Below are 19,649 nucleotides of genomic sequence, written 5' to 3' on the forward strand. Positions count from 1 at the left end.
TTTTAATCCTGAAACAGCGCACCAAAGCTTAATTTAGATTGTTTGTTTTTAAAATAGTACAGCTGGAACTGTTCTAATATAGACAGCGCATCTAATAATAGGTCATGTGAAGGTTAAGACCAATGACTCAAAAGGGGCATGAAACACCTTTAGGATCCCATGCATGAACCTTCAGTAAGGATGCAAAACCAAAACATAGGAGATCCTCACACCCACAGCACCTTTCTGCTGTCCTTTTGCAAATATGACTTACTGACACCATATGGTGTACAAAACACTCTTCGCCTCTTACGTTTCACAGCTGGTGTTACCAATGAAAACCAGGCCTTCGTTGTGGTTACACGCAACTTTTGAGTCGTCTGCTCTACAGTTTTTGCCAGAATCAACAGGATTATGTGGGTTTAGATCGGTGAAAGCAGTGGAAAATCTTACAAGTGTAGGGCTACATATATCTGTCAGTATGTGCACTTTCAACTGGGGCTTTAGTTGTCTGGGACAATCTTGTTACACTGTATGCTCATGTTCTGTGACAGCACAACCCCCATAGCCAAAGCTCTGCTTGACATTTGCACACATCAGTTGAAAACTCCTAACAGGGAGAGTAAAGCATCTCAGGTAGAGGCAACATGCACACCTTCATTTAATAGGGTAACAAAAAAATATAAAAGGTGGTTCACTCAAGAGGGAAGAAAATGTTTATGCCAAGAGTAGCTCATCACGCAGTAGAGTTTGCCCTCTTATTCAACCTTCAAACACTGTTTGCAGTTAAGATCTTTTAGAGAGATACAGTAGTATGGGAACGTGGGAGTTTGTTTATGTGTGTGTGTTGTGTGTGAGCTAGAACGGACATTTAAATATGGATGACAGATTCAGTTTGAGCTTCTGTGTTAGGTCTGCTCTCCTGCTGCCCACTGATTTTCCAGTCTGTAATCAACTCTGTGGAACCCCCTATGAGCAAACACTTGGCAACAATGAGAAGGAAAAACTCCAGTTTTTAACACGAAGAAACCTCCAGTAGACCCAGGCTCAGGGAGGGGGAGCGGTTAGGGATGAGGAGAGGGAGACAGGACAAAAGACATGCTGTGGAAGATTGCCAGAGATTGATAATAACTAATGGTTAAATGCAGAGTGGCATATAATCACATAGATAGTGTAAAAAGGGGAGTGGAGAAGAAATGCTAAATGCATCATTGGAAGCCTAACTATAAGCTTTATCAAAAAGGAAAAGTTTTAAGCCTAATCTTAAAAGTAGAGGGTCGTCTGTCTCCTGAATCTAACGAGGAACTGATTCCACGGAAGAGGCGCCTGAAAGCTGAAGGCTCTGCCTTCCATTCTACTTTTAAATTCAATTCCCTAGGAGCCTAAATCTGAGAGCAAAGTGCTCTTTTGGGGTGATACAGTGCTATTAGGTTTGTAAGTTAAGATGGGGTTATTTGTAAAACCCAAGAGCTAAGATTTTAAGCGTTACTCTCATTTATATAGAAATGCAATCCATTATTATTATTATTATTATTATTATTCTCTGACACCCAAATTGAAAAGCCCTTGACAAGTTTATTTCTTGCAATGAATCATGCCCCTGTCATTACTCTTAGTTTTCATCTGAATGCTCAAGGTTTTTAATCACTACAAATTAAATCACTATAGTAGCCGAACAGTTGAGAATGATGGCCTCAACATTGCATTAAATTCATTTTTAGATAGGAAAATACCATCACAGTACATCAAAATGGTGTAACCAAAGAAAGGCATTTTACAAATGACAAATGATGTTGTCCTTCTGGCAAGCAAAGCCAAAGAAAAGAGCTGCTATCACAAATAATGGCTTTAATCAAAGATCACAAATACTAGAAAGGATACAACTGATAATTTTCATCGTATATGCTCTTCTGCACAGCTATAAAACCAGGAGATGTAAATAAGTTGGACTATTTGTTAAAGACATTAGGGCTTGGATGACATGTACTTTTCTCCTAATAAATTCAGAATCGTGAAGCGATCATATTTGGCTGTAAAGATTTAGGAAACATGCCATCCAACCAAATACTTTCTCTGGATGGAAGTACCTTAAACTCCAAGACCACTAGGAAGGAACATCAGGTCCTTTTCGTTCAGAAAAATTCACACAGTAAACAAACCTCTAGGACTGCCTTCTATTATCTTCTTACTCTTACTTAAATTAAAAACATACTTTCTCAGGGTGATGGTGAAAAACTACCTCGCATTTATTACTTCCAGGCTGGACAATTGTAATTCTTGAGATTCCTCCCATTTTGGTTAGTCTTTGTTGGCTCCCCCTGTTAAATCAAGATTTAAATATAAAATTCCTCTACTTGAGTATGTCCTAAATAACCATGCCTCCATTGTGTCTTAAAGACCTCGTAGCACCTTATATTCCCAAAAGAGCACGTGCCTCTCAGAGTGCAGCCCTATTTCTGATTCTCAGAGTTTCCAAACGTATGATGGGAGGCACAGCATTCAGCTATCAGGCTCTTCTCCAGTGGAACGAGCTCCTAATTTGGTTTAAGAAACATAGACTCTTTTCACTTTTAAGATTAGGTGTCAAACACTTTTTTTCTGTTCAAGTTTCATTGATAAGTTTTGCTGCATTAGGCCCAGTTGCAGGGAGGCCTCACATGATGCACTTAGCAACTCTCCTATAATATCTGCTTCCCTTGGATTTTATGGTGCTACTGCATATTATTAACTTTTTCTCTTCTCTCTGCACGTAACCTTTCTGCACATATAGTTGCTTCTGGAGCTGCATGTTCCTGATCTGTTGTTACTTGCTGTACTAGTGAATGTTGTCGCTCTGTGCTCATCTTTTCACTTTCTCCTCACCCCAGCCGGTTGTGGTGACAGATGTTCCCTGAGGCTGCTTCTTGCCATTGGCCTCTATCCAGCAAAAAAAAAAAAAAAAAAAAAAAATCAAAACAGCAAAAACCGTAAGGTCATGACTTTAGTTGCTACTCTAGGTGTCCTGAGAGGACAGGTTGTAATTTGGTGCTATATAAGTTTTATCCAAATGTAACAAGTAATAAAGCTCTTACTAACTGAGAAAACAAACTACAGTCTCTGATTGCATTCTCTAGACATATCTGTCTCTATGTCACCTTATGTCACAAGTCTGAGAGTATTTTAAAAAAAAAATCAACTAATTGATAAAGAAGTTATTCTTATGTAAGCTGATGTTAGTTTTTTCCGCGTTTACTTAAAGTCGGTGGAGTTTGCATGACTCAGAAAGTAATCAGGCAGGGCCCATGACACCTACTGTAGATAGAGAGAGATTAATGGGAACAAAGCTCCTCTCATATTGTGGCACCTTTGAATGACTAAGCACTCAGGCTGGTTTACATCTGAGCATAAGGTGTAACAGAGGATTACAGCGTCAGAGGAGAGAAGATTACTCAGCTGTGGGGCTGCTGTGAGAGCCTGTGAAAAGACAACTCAATGTTACGCCGGCAAAACCAAGAAAGATGCAATTGTAAATTGTCAACAAAGCCAAAAAGTGGTCAATGGACAATGCCTATCATTGTATCTACTCGTGCTTTATTCACCCATTCATGCAGATCCCTTCAGACTCTCTCCCGTTTCTTGATAATGGAGCCCAACCCCGAGTCGTGCATTTCATTTTTAAATCTCCAACTCGTGTCTACTTTTAGGAACTGGCTGTACTTTAAGGAATGGTAAATGGACTCCTTCTTACATGGTGATTTTCTACTCTGCTTGGGAACTCAGAGCACTCTTAAATCTATAATATCTTGCCCAATTATACTTTGGCATGCAGACTGGAGCAGCCAGTCAACAACCCTCTGATTAGAAGGAAGGTAACAATTCACAAACTAGTCCTTTGGTGACACAGAAAATTTATATTTGTGGTACGTTTCTCAAACTAATAGGTTTCTATTTTCATTCTACAGTTGGAGGAGGAACAATGAATCTACTGGCTGTCTTACAAATAATTCTGGAATGCTTCACAGTTTCCTGGTGGATCGCCTCTTCCAGTATGCCTCGTTCAATGGTGTCACTCCAAATCATAGCATCACTCTATTCACCTTCACCTCTATTATTTGTCCACACAAGGTGCCTATTGTTATGAAACTCTGCTCACTGTCTTTGAACTTTTGTTTGATTGTAGTCTTTTGAATGCTTATACAACTTGTGATTGCGGTCTTGTGTAGGAGGTTGGGGGCGATATTTGATGTCAAAACAAGGGGATATCCTTAAGATGGTTACGTAAGCACTGCACCCACCCACCCTCTGTTCAAAAATTACAAGTCAAGAAGAAAGCTGACCTAAGGGTTAATATACAAGCTAAATCAGCTTGTTTTACACAATGTATGAACTCAGGGTCTACACCAAAGCCCAGCATCATCATCATACCACTAGAATAATTGTACGGTGTGTACGATTGGTTTATTCTTGATGAAACTCTATAAACTACCTAGGGCTACCATGATTTGCAACATTTATATGGCGACTGATTAAATATTTGCTTCAAATTAAAAATATTGTTTCTTTTTCTGTGCATTTCCATACAGAAACTGCATGATCGAGGCCAGTTTTTGCACACGTTTGCATGTTCATATGGTTTTAGATTTAGATTTATTTACTGGTCGTTTGAGAAATGCCATTTGTGCTTTGTGGTGACTGTTGGACAAATACGCACCTTACATGTAACGCTCTCTACAGGGTTTACGTTTTAAGAAATGGCAAGTTTTTATTTCCTAACTGCCGCACTTATACTGATCTGAACCATTAACTGAGGGTGAAAGATGTGTCACAACACATGGTTGTTTGCAATGTCCAAGGAATCATTATCAAGTAGTCGCTGTGAATCGCAGGTGGGGCCGTTCATTCCTTTGATGTAAAGTGCTGCCTTGCCTTTCAATTCTTTTCCTTTTAAATGTATATGTTTCCAACAAAAGCCCCTATGATTGATATTAATGTGAGTTAAAGTGCCTGACCCATAAAAACATGTTGAAAGTCGTACCCTTTCCTTTTTTACTGGCTGTGTAAACTTCTACTGATATACATGTACTGATGCAAGCCTGGCAAAAAACTAGCTTTTGATAGTGAGCTAAATAAGGGTTATTCTGAACTTCGGATCACCTAAAGAAACTATTTGGAGTCTCAGGTTTAAATATGAAACTGAACAGGTACCCTTTAAGGATTCATCTGAACTTTAAATATCAGTGGAAATACCAGTTTACCTTGATCCTATTGGCCTTTGTGGCCCTGTTGTCATTGTTCACACATGCCCTGATGAGTCAAGCGGCAAATCCCTTGCTCAAATATATCCGACACCACCACACACAACAAATTCACCAGCTTATTGTACCAGTTTCCAGCATCATTTTATGGTGAATTCCAGTAATGATAATTGTGAATCTTGCTCATACCAGATGTAACGTTTTGGGACTCTTAAAAACAAAAACGATGATTTACCCAAGAGGAGGTACAACTTTGGGGCTCTCTATTACAATTACACGCATTTACTATACACTGAAGCCAAATCATAGTGTTGCCATTGAAGACTGTGAGGTTCAGATTTTCCCACCTGTTTTACCTAATTAAAAAAATGTCCCTTCTTCCTCATTAAATGCAATTTCTGTCTGTTTTAATTCCTCAGGCTGTAGAAAACAATCAGGGGATTAATGGTTCAACCATGTCAGCTTTCTAAGCCTCTCTATAGGGACAGACCGGGTGTATTTGCCCTATAGCAACAGTAAGATTAGAATACTGTTGACAATCTTGCAGTCTTTTTTCATCCACACAGACACCGTATGAGTACTACTTTGTCATTTGGTCTTAAGGATCTCGTTTAACATCTCTATACCTTGCCATTTGTGCTAAATCTTCCGTTTTACCACTTAGCTTCTGAGAATCCTTTCCCACAAATCTCAGAGTGCCGTGTTTAATCATCAGGTGACAGGTAACACCCCCCCCTTTTGTTTACTTTACACACATTAAGCTATTCCAGCGTCATTTTCAGATTAGTGCTCAGCATGTTCCCATTCCCCTGCTGCATTTATTCACTTGAGTGCAGGCTGCTGCTTAAAGAAAGAGAGCCCCTCGCACCCCACCCACCCCTCATTGCTCTGCCTCCTTACTAGGGAAAACTGATATCTTGTAGGCTGTAATTTGCACTGGACTTAATCCAGATGACTTAAAGCTCATCTCAGGAGCGATTTATCCATCACCAACGTGGCTCTCATAGATGATTTCATGCACACTGTTTTTACTAAACGTCATGTTAGTGTCACCACGACTCACTGAGAGGTTTGAGGACGCTGATGTCTACATTCTCCCCGTCGGACTTGGACCCTTCTGCGCTCTGTTCAGGTCGTTCCCGCTTCTCCTTGTGGCTAGGCCTGCGTCTGTGGCGCCTCCTCCTGTGGTAGCTCTTGGGAACGTGGACACCGATGTACACAGTGTGATGACCTGTCACAACATAAAGCAGAGAGCAAGCAGATCAGATGACAAACACGGGAGAGAAAATAAATCACTTTAATCCCAAAAACTGGGTAATCTGCGTCGTCCACCGACAGGAGAAAAACTGCCGCTGTAGTGTGATGTAGTGTGAAATGTTAAAACATTTCTATTTCCTCTCACAGTATGCCATCAAATTGCAAAATTAAAGAAATGCCAGTGACTTCCTACACAGAGACTCGTACAGGAAATGATGATTTAATGTCTCCAGGAAGTAATTAGAAAGAATAGTGGGTGTGAGAAGACTGAGATTAACTGACCCAGTTAGTGATGCAGCTCTCTTCACCCATGCATTTCACAAACATTTCTTTTAGGGTTAAATAATCTTTCATACTTGATGGTTAGCCTTGTTTTCTTGCAGAAAACAAAAGGCCAACACAAAACCACGCTCTTCTTTCAGACTCCTGTGCAGGCGAGCACAGGAGGCTCTTGCAGCTACTGCTTACACACAAGCAGCTCGACATAATCCCCAAGTATTTTTGCTTTGTGTTCATCTAAAAGAAGTGGTTTCGTGAAGTATGTGGATGCCTCAGTAAATTCATATGGGTGTCTCCAGATGCATTCTTTTGCGGGTTTAGCTGACAGCCAGAACTGGACAGGATTAGACAACTTGAAGAGACATCTTCCTGTACAGAAACGTTAGAGGAAGTGGATAATGTTTATCCTATATGTCTAATTCTGCACTGATACTCTGGAGGGTGAAAGAAATGACTGGTTTCACATTTGCTTGCACAGGACTGCATATAGTATGTGTGGAAAAAATGGGAATACATTACACTTATCACGTAAAGCTAAAGATAGTGGGCTGCAATGTGTCTTTACCTTCCACTTCCTCTTCATCACAGATATGTTTGACAAACGAGGCTCCTCTGTCCAAGACTGCCTCATCCTCCATTCTAAAAGGAACAAAAAAAGAATTAAAAATGTTACATAAAGATCATGACATGGGTTAGGATGACTTATGGCCCCATATTCAACATCCTCTGACCACTGTATCCACTATCACACCTCTACACAGCTGCTCCAAAGTAGAAAAAAAAAGTACTGTAATGTAATGTCACTTTTATGACCATCGGAGTGAAATTCAACTTACTGTGAAACACAATCCTGAAAAAAGATTCTTATTCAGTGTGAAATGTTGTTGGATATTAAAGTAACATCTACATTCCAAGATCTATCTATCTAACGTTAGCACAAATTTTATTCAGGCTTGTAAGTGACGTTTTATTGAAGGATGCAGTACTGTGCAAAAACTCTCAAGTCACCCCTCATTCTTGCTTCCAAGAAGCCAGACTCTTGAACAATCATTCGCCAGGATTTCTGAATGCCTTTCAAATGTGTTCTTTGGACTTTGGTTGCTTTTTCACTGATTTTCAGTCTAGTAATTGACCATTTTTATAGGAAGGGCTTCTTTGGCAAGCCACTTAACACTGACCTATGAATCGTTCAAACATAAAAAAAAAAGCACCTAACTGAAAAAAAAGATGAAACAGTATTGTGTGTAAACATAACAGACAACTTGGCAAAGAATCAATTTTAAAATGTATCTTTAGGGCATTTTGTTGCTAACAGTCTGTTGCAAAAAACACACAATTTGTCCCCATATCCCAAAAGATAAGGCAGTTACAGGCATAAAACACTGTTTTTGCACCAACAAGGTGAGTCCCAAAGAGCTATCACCTAAATCTTTGCATATCTCATCATGGTCTGCAGTGTGTCCTTAAAGAATTTGAGGAAACAGGACAAATGCAGGGCAAAAGAAAAAGTGGCATACCCAATCTTTTTTCCGTAGCAGATGAACAGTATCTCAAAGTCATGTCATTAAGAAACAATGAAAAAAGTCTCAGTAGAAGGGTGGCTCCCCAGAGGGCGTTCTTAAGGAAGGAAAACGTGGAGAAAAGGCCAGCATATGCCAAATCAAATGAGAACTGGAATGCAAAAATCCGGTTTTATGGAATAACGAATCTAAATTTGAAATTTTTGCTTCAAATCATCATCAACATGTACATCAGAGGTCAGGTGAGAGGTACAGCAGTGAGAGTCTACAGCCATCCGTAAAACACCGTTGGGGATTTTGTCAAGAGTGATGGAATGATGAATGCAGAAAAGTACCAATTTTTTCAAAATGTTGATCCACTGTGCAAAATGTCTGATTGGCACTTGCTTTATATTTAAACTTTTACTGCCTATTGGATCACTCCAAAACTACACAGGAAGAGCTTGTTAATTAACACCATCAGTAACAAACTTCAATATAATGCATCAAGGTCTTGCAGTGCCCGCAGGTTTCCCCTGCTCAACAAGGTAAATGTACTTCTACCCTCACCAGCATCAACTCAACTTGTCATGTTTGGAGGAAGAGAAATCCTAAGTACGTCCCAAAGAACACCGTCAACACAGTCACGCATGGAGGTGGAAGCATTATGCTTTGGGCTATTGTTCTACAAAGGGTACAGGACCACTTCACCACTTTGAGGAGCCAATGGGTGGGGTCATGTGCCAACCTACTTCCCTCAGCTAGAACACTGAAGATGGGTCATGGATAGGTCACATTAAGGTCATGGAGTGGCCTAGTCAGTCTCCAAACCTGGTGGCCAACTACAAAAAACGTCTCACTGCTTTGCTTGCTCCACCAGGTAGACAGTCATGTTTTGCTTGGAGATAAAAAGTCTCAAGCCACCCCTCACTCTTGCTTCCAACTTGCTACTTAGCTCACCTGGTAATGTGGATAATTATTTTCAACACTGAATACAGAAAACAATACACCATAAAAAGATGAAAAAAAAAAAACAAAACAAAAAAAGAGGCTGCCTTTATATTCCACTGTGTTGAGCTATAAAGGGTAAGTAAAGACTTACCCTGTGCCTGTGTGTCAATTTACTGCGTCAAACTGCAGTAAAACTAAATATGTGTGTCACAATCAAATTTGTGTTTTTCCTTTGGCAGCATTTTTTTCCCCAATAAACCAAAAATAAATATTTGCTTCGGGATGCATACAAAGAATGCAAAATAAACACGTGAGCAGTTTAAATTTGCTACTGAACAATGTGAGGCCAACGATGAGACAGCACAGAAGGAATGGGAGCAGTGCGCAAAACCGCTAAATAAACAAAGTCAGGAAGGATACAACGTGTTCCTTTGATTGCACTCCGAGCTCATCTGGATCTCCCTAGTGGATATGATCTCTGGCCCTAAGAACATAGGAGCACAACACTGATGATAACAGATGCAACCAGCTCCCAGATCAAATGGGTGTCGAGGAGTGGTTGGGTTAGGTGCCAAGTTTATATGCAATCCTTAACCTCTGTACCTTCTTTTTGTTGCTCTTTTTTTCTTAAATATGAAAAAAATAAATAAATAAAAGTGACCGAGGTTTCCGCACTGTTCCGTGCACATAGAGTCAACACTATCATTTAGGCCTTGATTGCTTTGAGTGTTCTGTTCCACTTGTCCTCATCGTCTTCCATCCCAGGACAGAGCATCCAGAAAATAGCACCAACTTTAGAAGAGCTGGGTTCTGCCATGCTGTATTCTTTGTACCTTGTACCTAAGCAGACATGTTAACAACGATCAGAAGTGACACGCTATAAAAACATGAGATTGGCCCTTTTAATTCAATCTTGCACAATGGCTGTACAGACAGGAGCTACGATTCAGGATCTCTCTAAGAACCCAGCTTGGGTATTTACTTCTGCAGCAGGTACCAAAGAACTGGTGATGCAGCAGTATGCATGAAGGCAGCTCATGTAGCACAGAGAGAGGGTCATCAGGGAAACCGGTGAGCACACAGAAGAGCAAAGAAAGCTCATGTTTCAGGTTTTACTGCTGGCTAAGGCAAGTTCACAGAGCCGTGTTAATCACTGCACACTGCGGCCTCAGACAGGGCTCGACTAACCATGAGAAACAGGCCACAGGTGGTTTACAGACATCCTGGATGCAGGAGGGGAACGCATCATTCCTGTTTTGAATTGGGTGTCAAATGGAAAAAGAAATATGGTAAGTGCTTCAAAGAGAGTAGAAACTTTAAATCTGCTTTTTGGTATATCTCAGAAAAGTCAAAATGACTCGCCGAGTTTAAAATCAGGTCAACATAGTCGATTGGATCCTACATCTCCTCATTCAAGTCATTTTAAATGCAGGAAATCGACTTGATCTTGCCCCCCCAATTTCCTTCTATGACTCTATCTTCTTGATTAATCAATAATAATAAGAATAGTAATAATAAGAATAATAATCTGGGTGAAGATCTGAGCGACCAGTTGCATCTATTTCTCACTCCTGAACTTTCGATTCTGCTTCAGTTCTCAGTGACCTCAGGCGTCTGGATAAACCTGTCAGTGCGTGAGGAGCCGGGATCAGCTGTTTGGGATCAAGGATCATCCCCATCTCTTTACAGAATGACGCATCCAGTCCAACCAGCCTGGTTGGCCATGAGGGTAGATGCCCTCAGCGCCATCAGGGCAAAAAACAGAAAGAAAGAAAGAAAAAAGGTGTACAGCAGTGAGTTTCAAGCCTTAAAGTGATACTCGAGCTAAAGCTGATCTTCTGGGCGGTAATACCCACATGAAAGTTTAACAGGCAAGCATAAAAAAGCGGATTTGGCTGGTTGCAGTTAACTTCTGCACCATTACTTGAAGGACAGAGGAAGACATATAGGTGATCAGCATTAGGTATATAACTTGATAATTGGCCATTTGGCAATTTCTCAGGCTGAGAGTAGGCCATAATATGAAGCATATACCTATATATATTTTTAATCAAAGTGTTGCAATAATACAACCATTATATTGGTATTGTTATCACAACATACTTTTCAGCTTAATATTCCTCAGATATAGCCACCCAATTAACACTCAAGTGGGGCTATTGTGACTTCCACTACCACACCGCTGCGGAGCCTGAATGCGAAGTGAAATGGGTAAACAAATAAATGGCCATATCACCAGTACAATCAAAGAGATTATTTGACTTGTGTAATAACCAAACAGAAGTTAGCTCGGTGCCCTTCAGCTCTGCCTTAACTTTTGGAATTTCCTTCAATGGCACATTGGTCAAAGCATCAACGGGAAGAACACAAAAGAGCATTTTAAGTTTCAGCAGGCGCTCACACAGGTGCAGGTGAAACAGAACAAAAAGAATAGAGAAAACGTTTCCCTGTTACAAAACCAGACGTCTGTCTCCGGGAAAGACACAAGAACGAGGAATCGGCTGTCACTTTTATTTCTGCTGCTCACATGGCACGGCACAATAGGTCATTTCAGGTTTCGTTCGTTGTTACTTGGGAGAGGGCGTCACGCTCGCTCTGAGGAACTGTGCCTCGCCTATTCCGATGCAATTACATTTTCAAGCCAAAAACATCCATCTAAAATAACTTGTTACCGTGAATGAGATGCTTGTAAGGAAAGAGCAGACTCCGTGAATCTTCCCTGTTTGACATTACTGTGAAGTCTATACAACTGGGCCCAGTGGATGGGATGGGGGGGGAGGGTTCCCCCTCATACCCGTCCGCCACGGGGATAGTGCAGTCTAGCGCACTACGCATTACGCACGGCTTTATTCAGAAAGATACAATGCAAGACATCTCCGACACTTGCCTTGCGCTCTCCTCCTCTCTAATTAATAGCGACAGCTTCTTGGAAAATAGATTAGCCCGTTCATAGCCACGGTGTGTGTCTTATCTATCCAAGGTTGTCGCTGGAATGAATGAACGCTTTTCAGAAAGATCAGTACTCTTATAAATAGCTTGCACGTGGCGTTACTATGGCATGCCATCAGCGATCCACTAAACTCAGAAACCACAGAAGTTCCAGCTTTACGCACACTGGCACAATGCTTTGAACGTGACTACTTCGTTTTCTAGTGAGCGACATTCCTGACGCCTCGTTCACCGACTCAACACTTGACAGGAAACAACAAAACAAATCTCCCCAAAAACCCGAGGACCGAAAGCTACGAGGTAAAACTTCAAACGTGCATAGCTTTTAGTTTCACAAGTTAACACTTGACGATCAGACACTTACTTGCTCTTGTCGGAACTCATGGTGACAAGTTTCCCCTTCGCGGCTGATCAGCGTGGCGTCCACCTGTCCTCCTCGTCAGTTTCGAGTCGTGCGTGTTTGAGAACGGTTGCCTAATCTAGCTGCTGCGCTCCCAAAGTGCCTAAAACTAAAGTACGTGAGCTGCGGCTATCTCGCTGGGATGATTTCTGCGACCCTACAAATCAAACCTAACGCGAAACGCACAATCCACATATCTAAATGGAAACGCACACGCAAGGCCAAGGTAACATCTTGTCCAAAGCGCCTGTTTGGAAGTGCCACGGGAGTCTTTGTGTGTAGCGTTTCTTTCCCCATATTTAAAGTACCATCCCTCCTCCTGCGTGACGCCACAGGGGCGGAGGTCAGACCATTAGCGCTGGGAGGCGCGCAGAAGACTAAAACTTGACAAATTGGCTCCCCATTACTTCATCAAAACAACTTTGACCATAGACAGAAACATGCAAAATCAGTTTTTTATTGCTTAACAGGAAATATATAAACAAATCCTGCTAACAACATTCTAAAAGTTACACTTAAATAATTCATTTGAACACTTGCTGAGGATGGGTATTTATTTTGGACCCGGAACTGCCAAAAAGAGCAAAAGCAAACAAAAAGTCATGAGATGTTTCCACCTTGGTGATCCATTCTACTCTGTGCTTTTTAAAAAGGCATTAAAAGTAAAAATGAAAGAAGCTAATGTCAGATAGCTTTAGTCAAATCCTATTGGAGCTACCAGGTCAAGGCAGGCTGAGCGCTCAGAAATAGCCGGGCAGCTTTAATGGAGACTGGCGACATCTTCTGGAAGAGCTGCACAGAGTGCCAAGAAACATTTGGAGCTGAGAAAGAACACGTGTGACACTTGATTTTGTGCAATCGGTGGGGAAAAAAAAATAACAAGTTTACTGTCATTGTTATCAGTGGACATACATTACAATCTCATTTGTGCACATTAATGCTGATAAATACACAACACTTAAAAAAAACAACAACCAAAAACCCCCAATTTCTTTTCTTTTCAGTTATTGAACAGACAAGTAACTGTCATTGTCTATGCTTTAAAAGCCATCCAGTCTTCACTCTTTTCTTTGTGGTGGTGCTCATAGCGTGCTCAAGAACTCTTTGACCTACAAAAAAGCAAAAAACAAAAAAGGCGTCAAATTAGCATTAAAATCTAAACCAACAAAGGCACAGATCATTACTTTGGATTTCTTTTCCCCTCCCCTCCTTGGATAACAGTTGGGTTTATGTAACAGCACCAAGCTGTGTGTGGAACAGGGTTTTTTGTGTCTGATGTGAAAATAAGTGCCTGAGTTAACCACAGCTGATAGCATCAACATGAAACTGGTTCATGAACAAGCGCAGTGTGTGTTTACTCGAGTAAAAGTACCAATGCCAGTGCTCAAGCATTTTATTGCATCACTGAGCCCTGAATCACAAGAAACTCAGTCTCATGCAGCATTTTGCCCAAACTGTCTTCTTTTATAACAGCAAGCGAGTAAATTTGAAACATCTTTTTACAGCACTGTGTTTTGACACAGTGCTGCTCAAACCTGTTGAGCCACTCGTTGCTTATTTCCATTTTGCTAGGAAAATGAGGCAGATGCAGCGATTTATTGAAACGTGCAAAAACATACATGGAAATACAGTATATGAAAAGTAATGAAAGCATTAATTGATGATTTCTGATCTTTACGCAGGCTGAAACGGTACCAACCTTCTCGATCATGTTAGCACATTTGATTTTATCTCCCTTAAAATCTTCATTCACGTCAAGCGTCATGACCGGCACGTCATTGAGATACTCAAACTCCATGCTGTGGGAAGACATGATATAGAACATGCAGTTAGAGATGTTATAGTTTCCCACTGTGGGAAACTGCATACTGTTTTTAATGAAATGAAGACATTAAACTTTGTAAGGAAATGTACACATGATGGAGCAAAGAAACAGCCCGTCACACAAAGCCAATGACGCAGATGAAGATCACATGTATCGCTGTTCGAGCCTTCGCTTCCCCCCCTCCAGCTGTTGCATGAATGGGGGAGTAGGGGGTTTCCAATGCTTATTCAAAGCCTCTCCTATCATACAAGTACATCTGTTTTCCTCATATAAATGCACACAGTTTCTGACTGAACAGTCTGCTTACGTCAGGGTCTTGTGCTGCAGCCAGCTCTCGTGCTTGAAGTGAAGTTTCTCCAAGTACTCCGGAGGGATGTCTTGCTCTTCCTCTCTACCTCTCAGGTGTAACCGCTCTAAACATCTCTGTACACCAAAGAAGAAGAACACTGTGAACTTTTTGCTTATTGTGAGCTTTATTATAATTTTTTTAAATCATGAATGATGAAAATTGCAGAACTTTCTATTAAAGGACACTGTCATTTAGGTATAAACGTGTGCAGTACAAAGGAGGAGGTTACCTCTGGTGAGGCTCTGAGGTAGATAATGCCATCCAGCTCAATGTGCTTGCCAAACTGGTTGTGCAGCCACCCATGCCAGTCCTGGTAGACGGACCATTCGGTCTCATTCATGCATTCACTCTCATATAGGTTGGTTGCAAAGATGTACCTAAGATATAATGAATCCAAAAAAAAAAGGATGAGCAATTCTGTTTCATTTATCACAGGATGTTTTAAATTGTAATTGTTTTGAGGGGTTAAATAAATCAGAGGCTGGTTTCTGTGGTGGGAAAGAAGTGAATTCTTACAAAGGTTTCTAAAGCCTGGTAAAAATTCCTACACTGTGTTCACAGTGAAAATTTCTATGAGAAAAATATTTTTATCAAGCGTACATATTCATCAATAGGTCCGATACCTGTCACTGTAGATGGACCGCTCAAAGAACTGCACAGGATTCTCAGCCTCTCTGAGCTTCCCGTTGGCTGATCTGATCTGGGCACGCACCCGGCTGATACAGGCGTAGCTCTGGAAAGTGTAAGCCCACCGCCCTGGCTTCTCGTACATCATTTGCAGGACGTTCCCGCCACTCCTCTGAGATGCGGTCAGCTCCTAGAACATAAAAATCCCATTGTTTCATTTTACACACCTTCATGACTTAGAGATAATAAATGCAGCCTTTTGTCATCATGTGTAACAAAAAGGTGAATCACTGTAAGCTGTGACATAGCCCCATTGTTAAAAAAAAGGCATGTGATGAATACATGGCTAAAGCAGCAGCCATTTGATTTTTTACCAACCAAGCTCTACTGATGGAAACTCTTTGCACACGTTTCTTTACCTTTCCCCAAAATAACATTTTTTAGATCTTGCAAATATCAGAATACAACTTTATGCCACATATGCTGTCTTTTTAAAGCACTGAACTCAGGTCCTTTAAGACAATCCGAGGCATCTTACTTTATACAGTTTAATGTGTCATATACGAGTGATAGTTATTATTATTTACCGATGTATTGTAAATCATTTAAGCTTTGTCTTTTGCTGAACAAAGCTGGCTTTTCCATAAACATCTTAGCCCACATTTAGTAAGTGAGTAAATAAGAAAAGCACTAAACCATTTTTCTAAATTTGATTTGTTCCTCACTGGCATTGCTCTCCAAAAATACTTGGTCCAGTGACTGGCAGAGGGCGCTTTGACCACTGCCTTTAAAAGTTGTGGCAGTAGTGGAGACTTGTTGAGGACCCTTGAATGGTTCAGCAGAAGCAGTGTATTCTGATAGTGCCTGCATACTATCATTTTACAGCGTGCCGACACCATTTTGCACTATTTATTGGATTACCAACAAAAAGTGTACATGTGAGCTGATATGATATATTTTTATTTGAAGTGTTTACCTTCTTTAAACTGGCCACTAGCAGTAGGTTTTTTTCCCCCCCACATTCTGCAACAAATTGCAACTAGTGGTAACTAAATGGCCACCCTGAGCTTGAGGGTGTTGCACACTCACAACTAATTTTAATTGACTGCAGGGCAACTGCACCAGTTGCCTGATAGGAAGCAACCTTTCTGTAAAAAAGATAAATGTGACTTCCTGTCTACGCAGACGGCAACAAATGTGTGGCTTTCAACCATTTCCACAGTTAATTCCTGAATGATTACAAACAGTTTGCATGTAATTGCAACCATGATCCTAGTCTGTCCGTCTTATGGCAACATTCCTGGCAGGTTTTACTGACAGCGTTGGTATACTCGATAATCTGGTGTTGCAGCACAAAGTGAAAATACTGGACAAGACAGATACTGACAATCTTATGAACAAATCTAGCAAATCTAACAAAGGTAGATTTGCCTGCTGCTGAACGCAAAAGAAGCACAAATTAAAGTTCACTCGTTTGAGGACATCACTTTTGAAAAAAGGTGATAAATTGCAGTATATGTTACTGCAATACAATCAAAATAATAATTAAAAAAAAAAATCACAATAACATCATATTGTGGTAATATATCGTGGGTTGTCTGATGATTCCCACCTCTGCTGGCGATGCTGGGCTGAATGAAAACTGGTAACAATGAAGGATCTACCTAACTTATTATGAATGACTGGTAACTTGTATCCAGTCATCCATAATATAACAACAGTGCAAATGCAACACACCAGTCACTTGTTTAAGCATTTTTGGTTGATATGGAGAAGAGTATCTCAATATCCCTCTCACTGCTTGGTAGCTGGGGGTAGGGTGGGGGGATCCTTATGGCATGTAGAGACCATGAATATTAGGCTGAAAGTGAGGTTACAGGTCGCCAGTTGTGTGTGTGTGTGTGTGTGTGTGTGGGGGGGGGGGGGGTCAGATGTTTGGCCTGATGATGATGATACATTCATCCGCCCACAGTGGGACTATCTGTCCCTCTGGGTGTGTGGCCACGCAGATACTGTATAAGGGCAGACAGCAGCTGCACTCTAAATACAGATGGGGAGTCTCCCCAGTTATTACGTCTTCCTGAATGCACGATAATGTGCTGGTTATTAAATTACTCACAAAAGTTTTTTTTTAAACGACTCTAATATAGAATCTTATTTTATTTTAATACCTCAAAGTCGCTGCCAGTTGTTTGAACATTGCACCACCTGGCGATCGGCTCTGGTACCACCTCCCAGTCCGCGCTCTCCTGCTCCAAGAGGCGAACAAAGGTAGATTTGCCTGCCGCTGAACGCAAAAGAAGCACAAATTAAAGTTCACTCGTGTCATATAGCGTACTGCATAGACCTAGCTATGCGTCACACAGGTGCAATGTCGTTTAATATTTTCTTAGAAGAAGAATAGTCTAGTAGCAAATTGGCGGCAAAAGTAGTACATTAGGAGTACATCGTCTGAAGCTGTATACTGTTACACACAGGTACCCCGAGCAGCACCTGACATCCATCTGCGGACATTAAACCTTTACACTGAACTTTTTGTTTTGTCAAATGTGACTTTTGCAATAAGCTGCAGCACTCACCGATGTTCCCCTCGATAGAAATCCGCTTTATTCTCTTCTCCATCGAGTCGTTCATTGGGTCTGGGCATGGCCTTTTTGGAGTAAAAGACATCTTCGCAAAAATTATTAAATATTTTTAAAATGATCTTTAAAATATTCCTTAGGATGTTGCGGCAGCTGCTAGGATGTCAGCTTGTTGTTTTAGATTTCGCGCTCAACGTTAGGAAGCGGAAGTTAGCACAGCCGTGTATCCGCCCCGGAAGCAGCTGTTGCTTACGTCAGTAATTAAAAGAAGAAGAAGAAACAAAAGAAATGTTTAACAAATGAGCTGTCACGACTTTCAAGTACTAAATTATGAAGTCTGTCACGTATGGATGCGTAAACACGAGTTCAATGTTGTAACTGGTGAGCCGTGCAACTGTTTTTATGCTGATATCTACAATAATGTAGTCCAACAGTATTTTCAAATATCTAATTTCATTGTATTTTATATGTAAAATTTGTTTAGTATAAAAAAATACACACATGTTTTTAGTAAAAAGGTTCAAAATATTTCTCTGAACTGCATTAAAGACTCAATGTGAGGTAGAAGTGGGTGGAACCAGAGGCCATGAATAAGTCATTCAGGGGATCGATCTAAAAACCAATAATATCGATAAGAACGCTGGTATTGGTATCAGACTGATGGTTTGTTTCTGTGCTCCAAGTTCAATATTTAGCCCATTGAACTGTATTATATATTTTTTTATTCTTTTGGCAGTGAAAAAACCCCATCAAACACGCTATGAAAATTGTCTGAACCCTTTCGTGTTGATTGCCACATCTATTTTATTAAATCATGACACATTGCTCTCCTCTACATAAACTGCCTTTATAGACGGCAAGACTGTCCCTGTATGTACTTCGCATGAGATTGATAACAAACTTGCAGCATCGCACAGCATTTACGTGAGCAGTGCAGGTCAATTTAGAGACTTGGGGCTATTTAAGTTTTATTAGATGTCTTCTTTCATTGAGAACATTGTACTATAGTTTAAATGCAGTTATTCCATGTTACACACCTTGACTGAATAGCTTGTATAACCACTCTTAGCAGCAATAACTTGAAGCAATCTTTTTCTTATGACTTTATCATTCGCTCATGTTGTTGTGGAGGCATTTTGGCCCACTCTTCTTTACGACCTTGCTTCCGTTCAGCGAGATTTGTAGACATTTACTTACATTTATTCACAGTTCTCTTAACGCCTCTCAACAGCATCGCAGTCAGGTTGAGGTCTGGACTTTGACTGGGCCATTGCAGCACCTTGATTCTTTCCTGTTTCAATAATTGTACTGCTGAGCTTGGGATCATCATTCTGGCTGCACAGCCTCACATATTACTCCAGAATACTTCAGTATTCAGGGATGTTCTTGGTCAACTCAATGACTGGAAGGTGCCCAGGTCCTGTGCTGAAAAACAGCCACAAGACCAGGGCACCTTGATAAAGAGTAAAGTGTGTCTTATTGGATAAAACACATATTGGCAAAGGAAGTGATAAATTGCAGTACACTTTACTGCAATACTATTATTGCTATTGCACAATAATGGTGCCATGTGATTTAAACATTTCAGAAACTCAAAATACCTAACCGGGAAAGTTTCATTTTGATAATAGTTGGGTTTCTTTTATTTTCTTAAAGACAGACACACACAGACACGAAAAGCAGCATAAAGCAGTTTAAAAAAAAAGGAAAAAAAGAAA

The 19,649-nt window shown here is 40.6% G+C and overlaps 2 protein-coding genes across 4 annotated transcripts in view; both read right to left on the minus strand.

Moving 5' to 3' along the window:
* The window catches only part of LOC309710900 (electrogenic sodium bicarbonate cotransporter 1-like), a 31,880-nt gene extending 19,006 nt beyond the window's left edge, over window positions 1–12,874 (minus strand). For all 3 annotated transcript variants that reach the window (XM_082540757.1, XM_082540756.1, XM_082540755.1), the window contains exons 1-3: window positions 12,513–12,874; window positions 7,315–7,388; window positions 6,277–6,444 (exon numbers count right to left, since the gene is read on the minus strand). In XM_082540757.1, coding sequence (XP_082396883.1) covers window positions 6,277–6,444; window positions 7,315–7,388; window positions 12,513–12,532 — 262 coding nt within the window. In that variant the 5' untranslated portion in view covers window positions 12,533–12,874. The remainder of the gene's footprint in view (window positions 1–6,276; window positions 6,445–7,314; window positions 7,389–12,512) is intronic.
* Window positions 12,875–12,989: 115 nt separating this feature from the next.
* Window positions 12,990–18,171, minus strand: dck (deoxycytidine kinase). Its single transcript, XM_082538498.1, has 7 exons — window positions 17,929–18,171; window positions 17,521–17,636; window positions 15,346–15,539; window positions 14,952–15,099; window positions 14,681–14,796; window positions 14,248–14,347; window positions 12,990–13,657 (listed from the first exon to the last, which is right to left on the minus strand). Exons 1-7 carry the CDS (start codon window positions 18,017–18,019, stop codon window positions 13,631–13,633), a joined length of 792 nt encoding a protein of 263 aa, XP_082394624.1. The 5' UTR covers window positions 18,020–18,171; the 3' UTR covers window positions 12,990–13,630.
* Window positions 18,172–19,649: the final 1,478 nt, after the last annotated feature.

This window comes from Aulonocara stuartgranti (genome assembly GCF_965226115.1).
Source record: "Aulonocara stuartgranti genome assembly, chromosome: 7".
Classification (NCBI taxonomy): Eukaryota; Metazoa; Chordata; class Actinopteri; order Cichliformes; family Cichlidae; genus Aulonocara; species Aulonocara stuartgranti.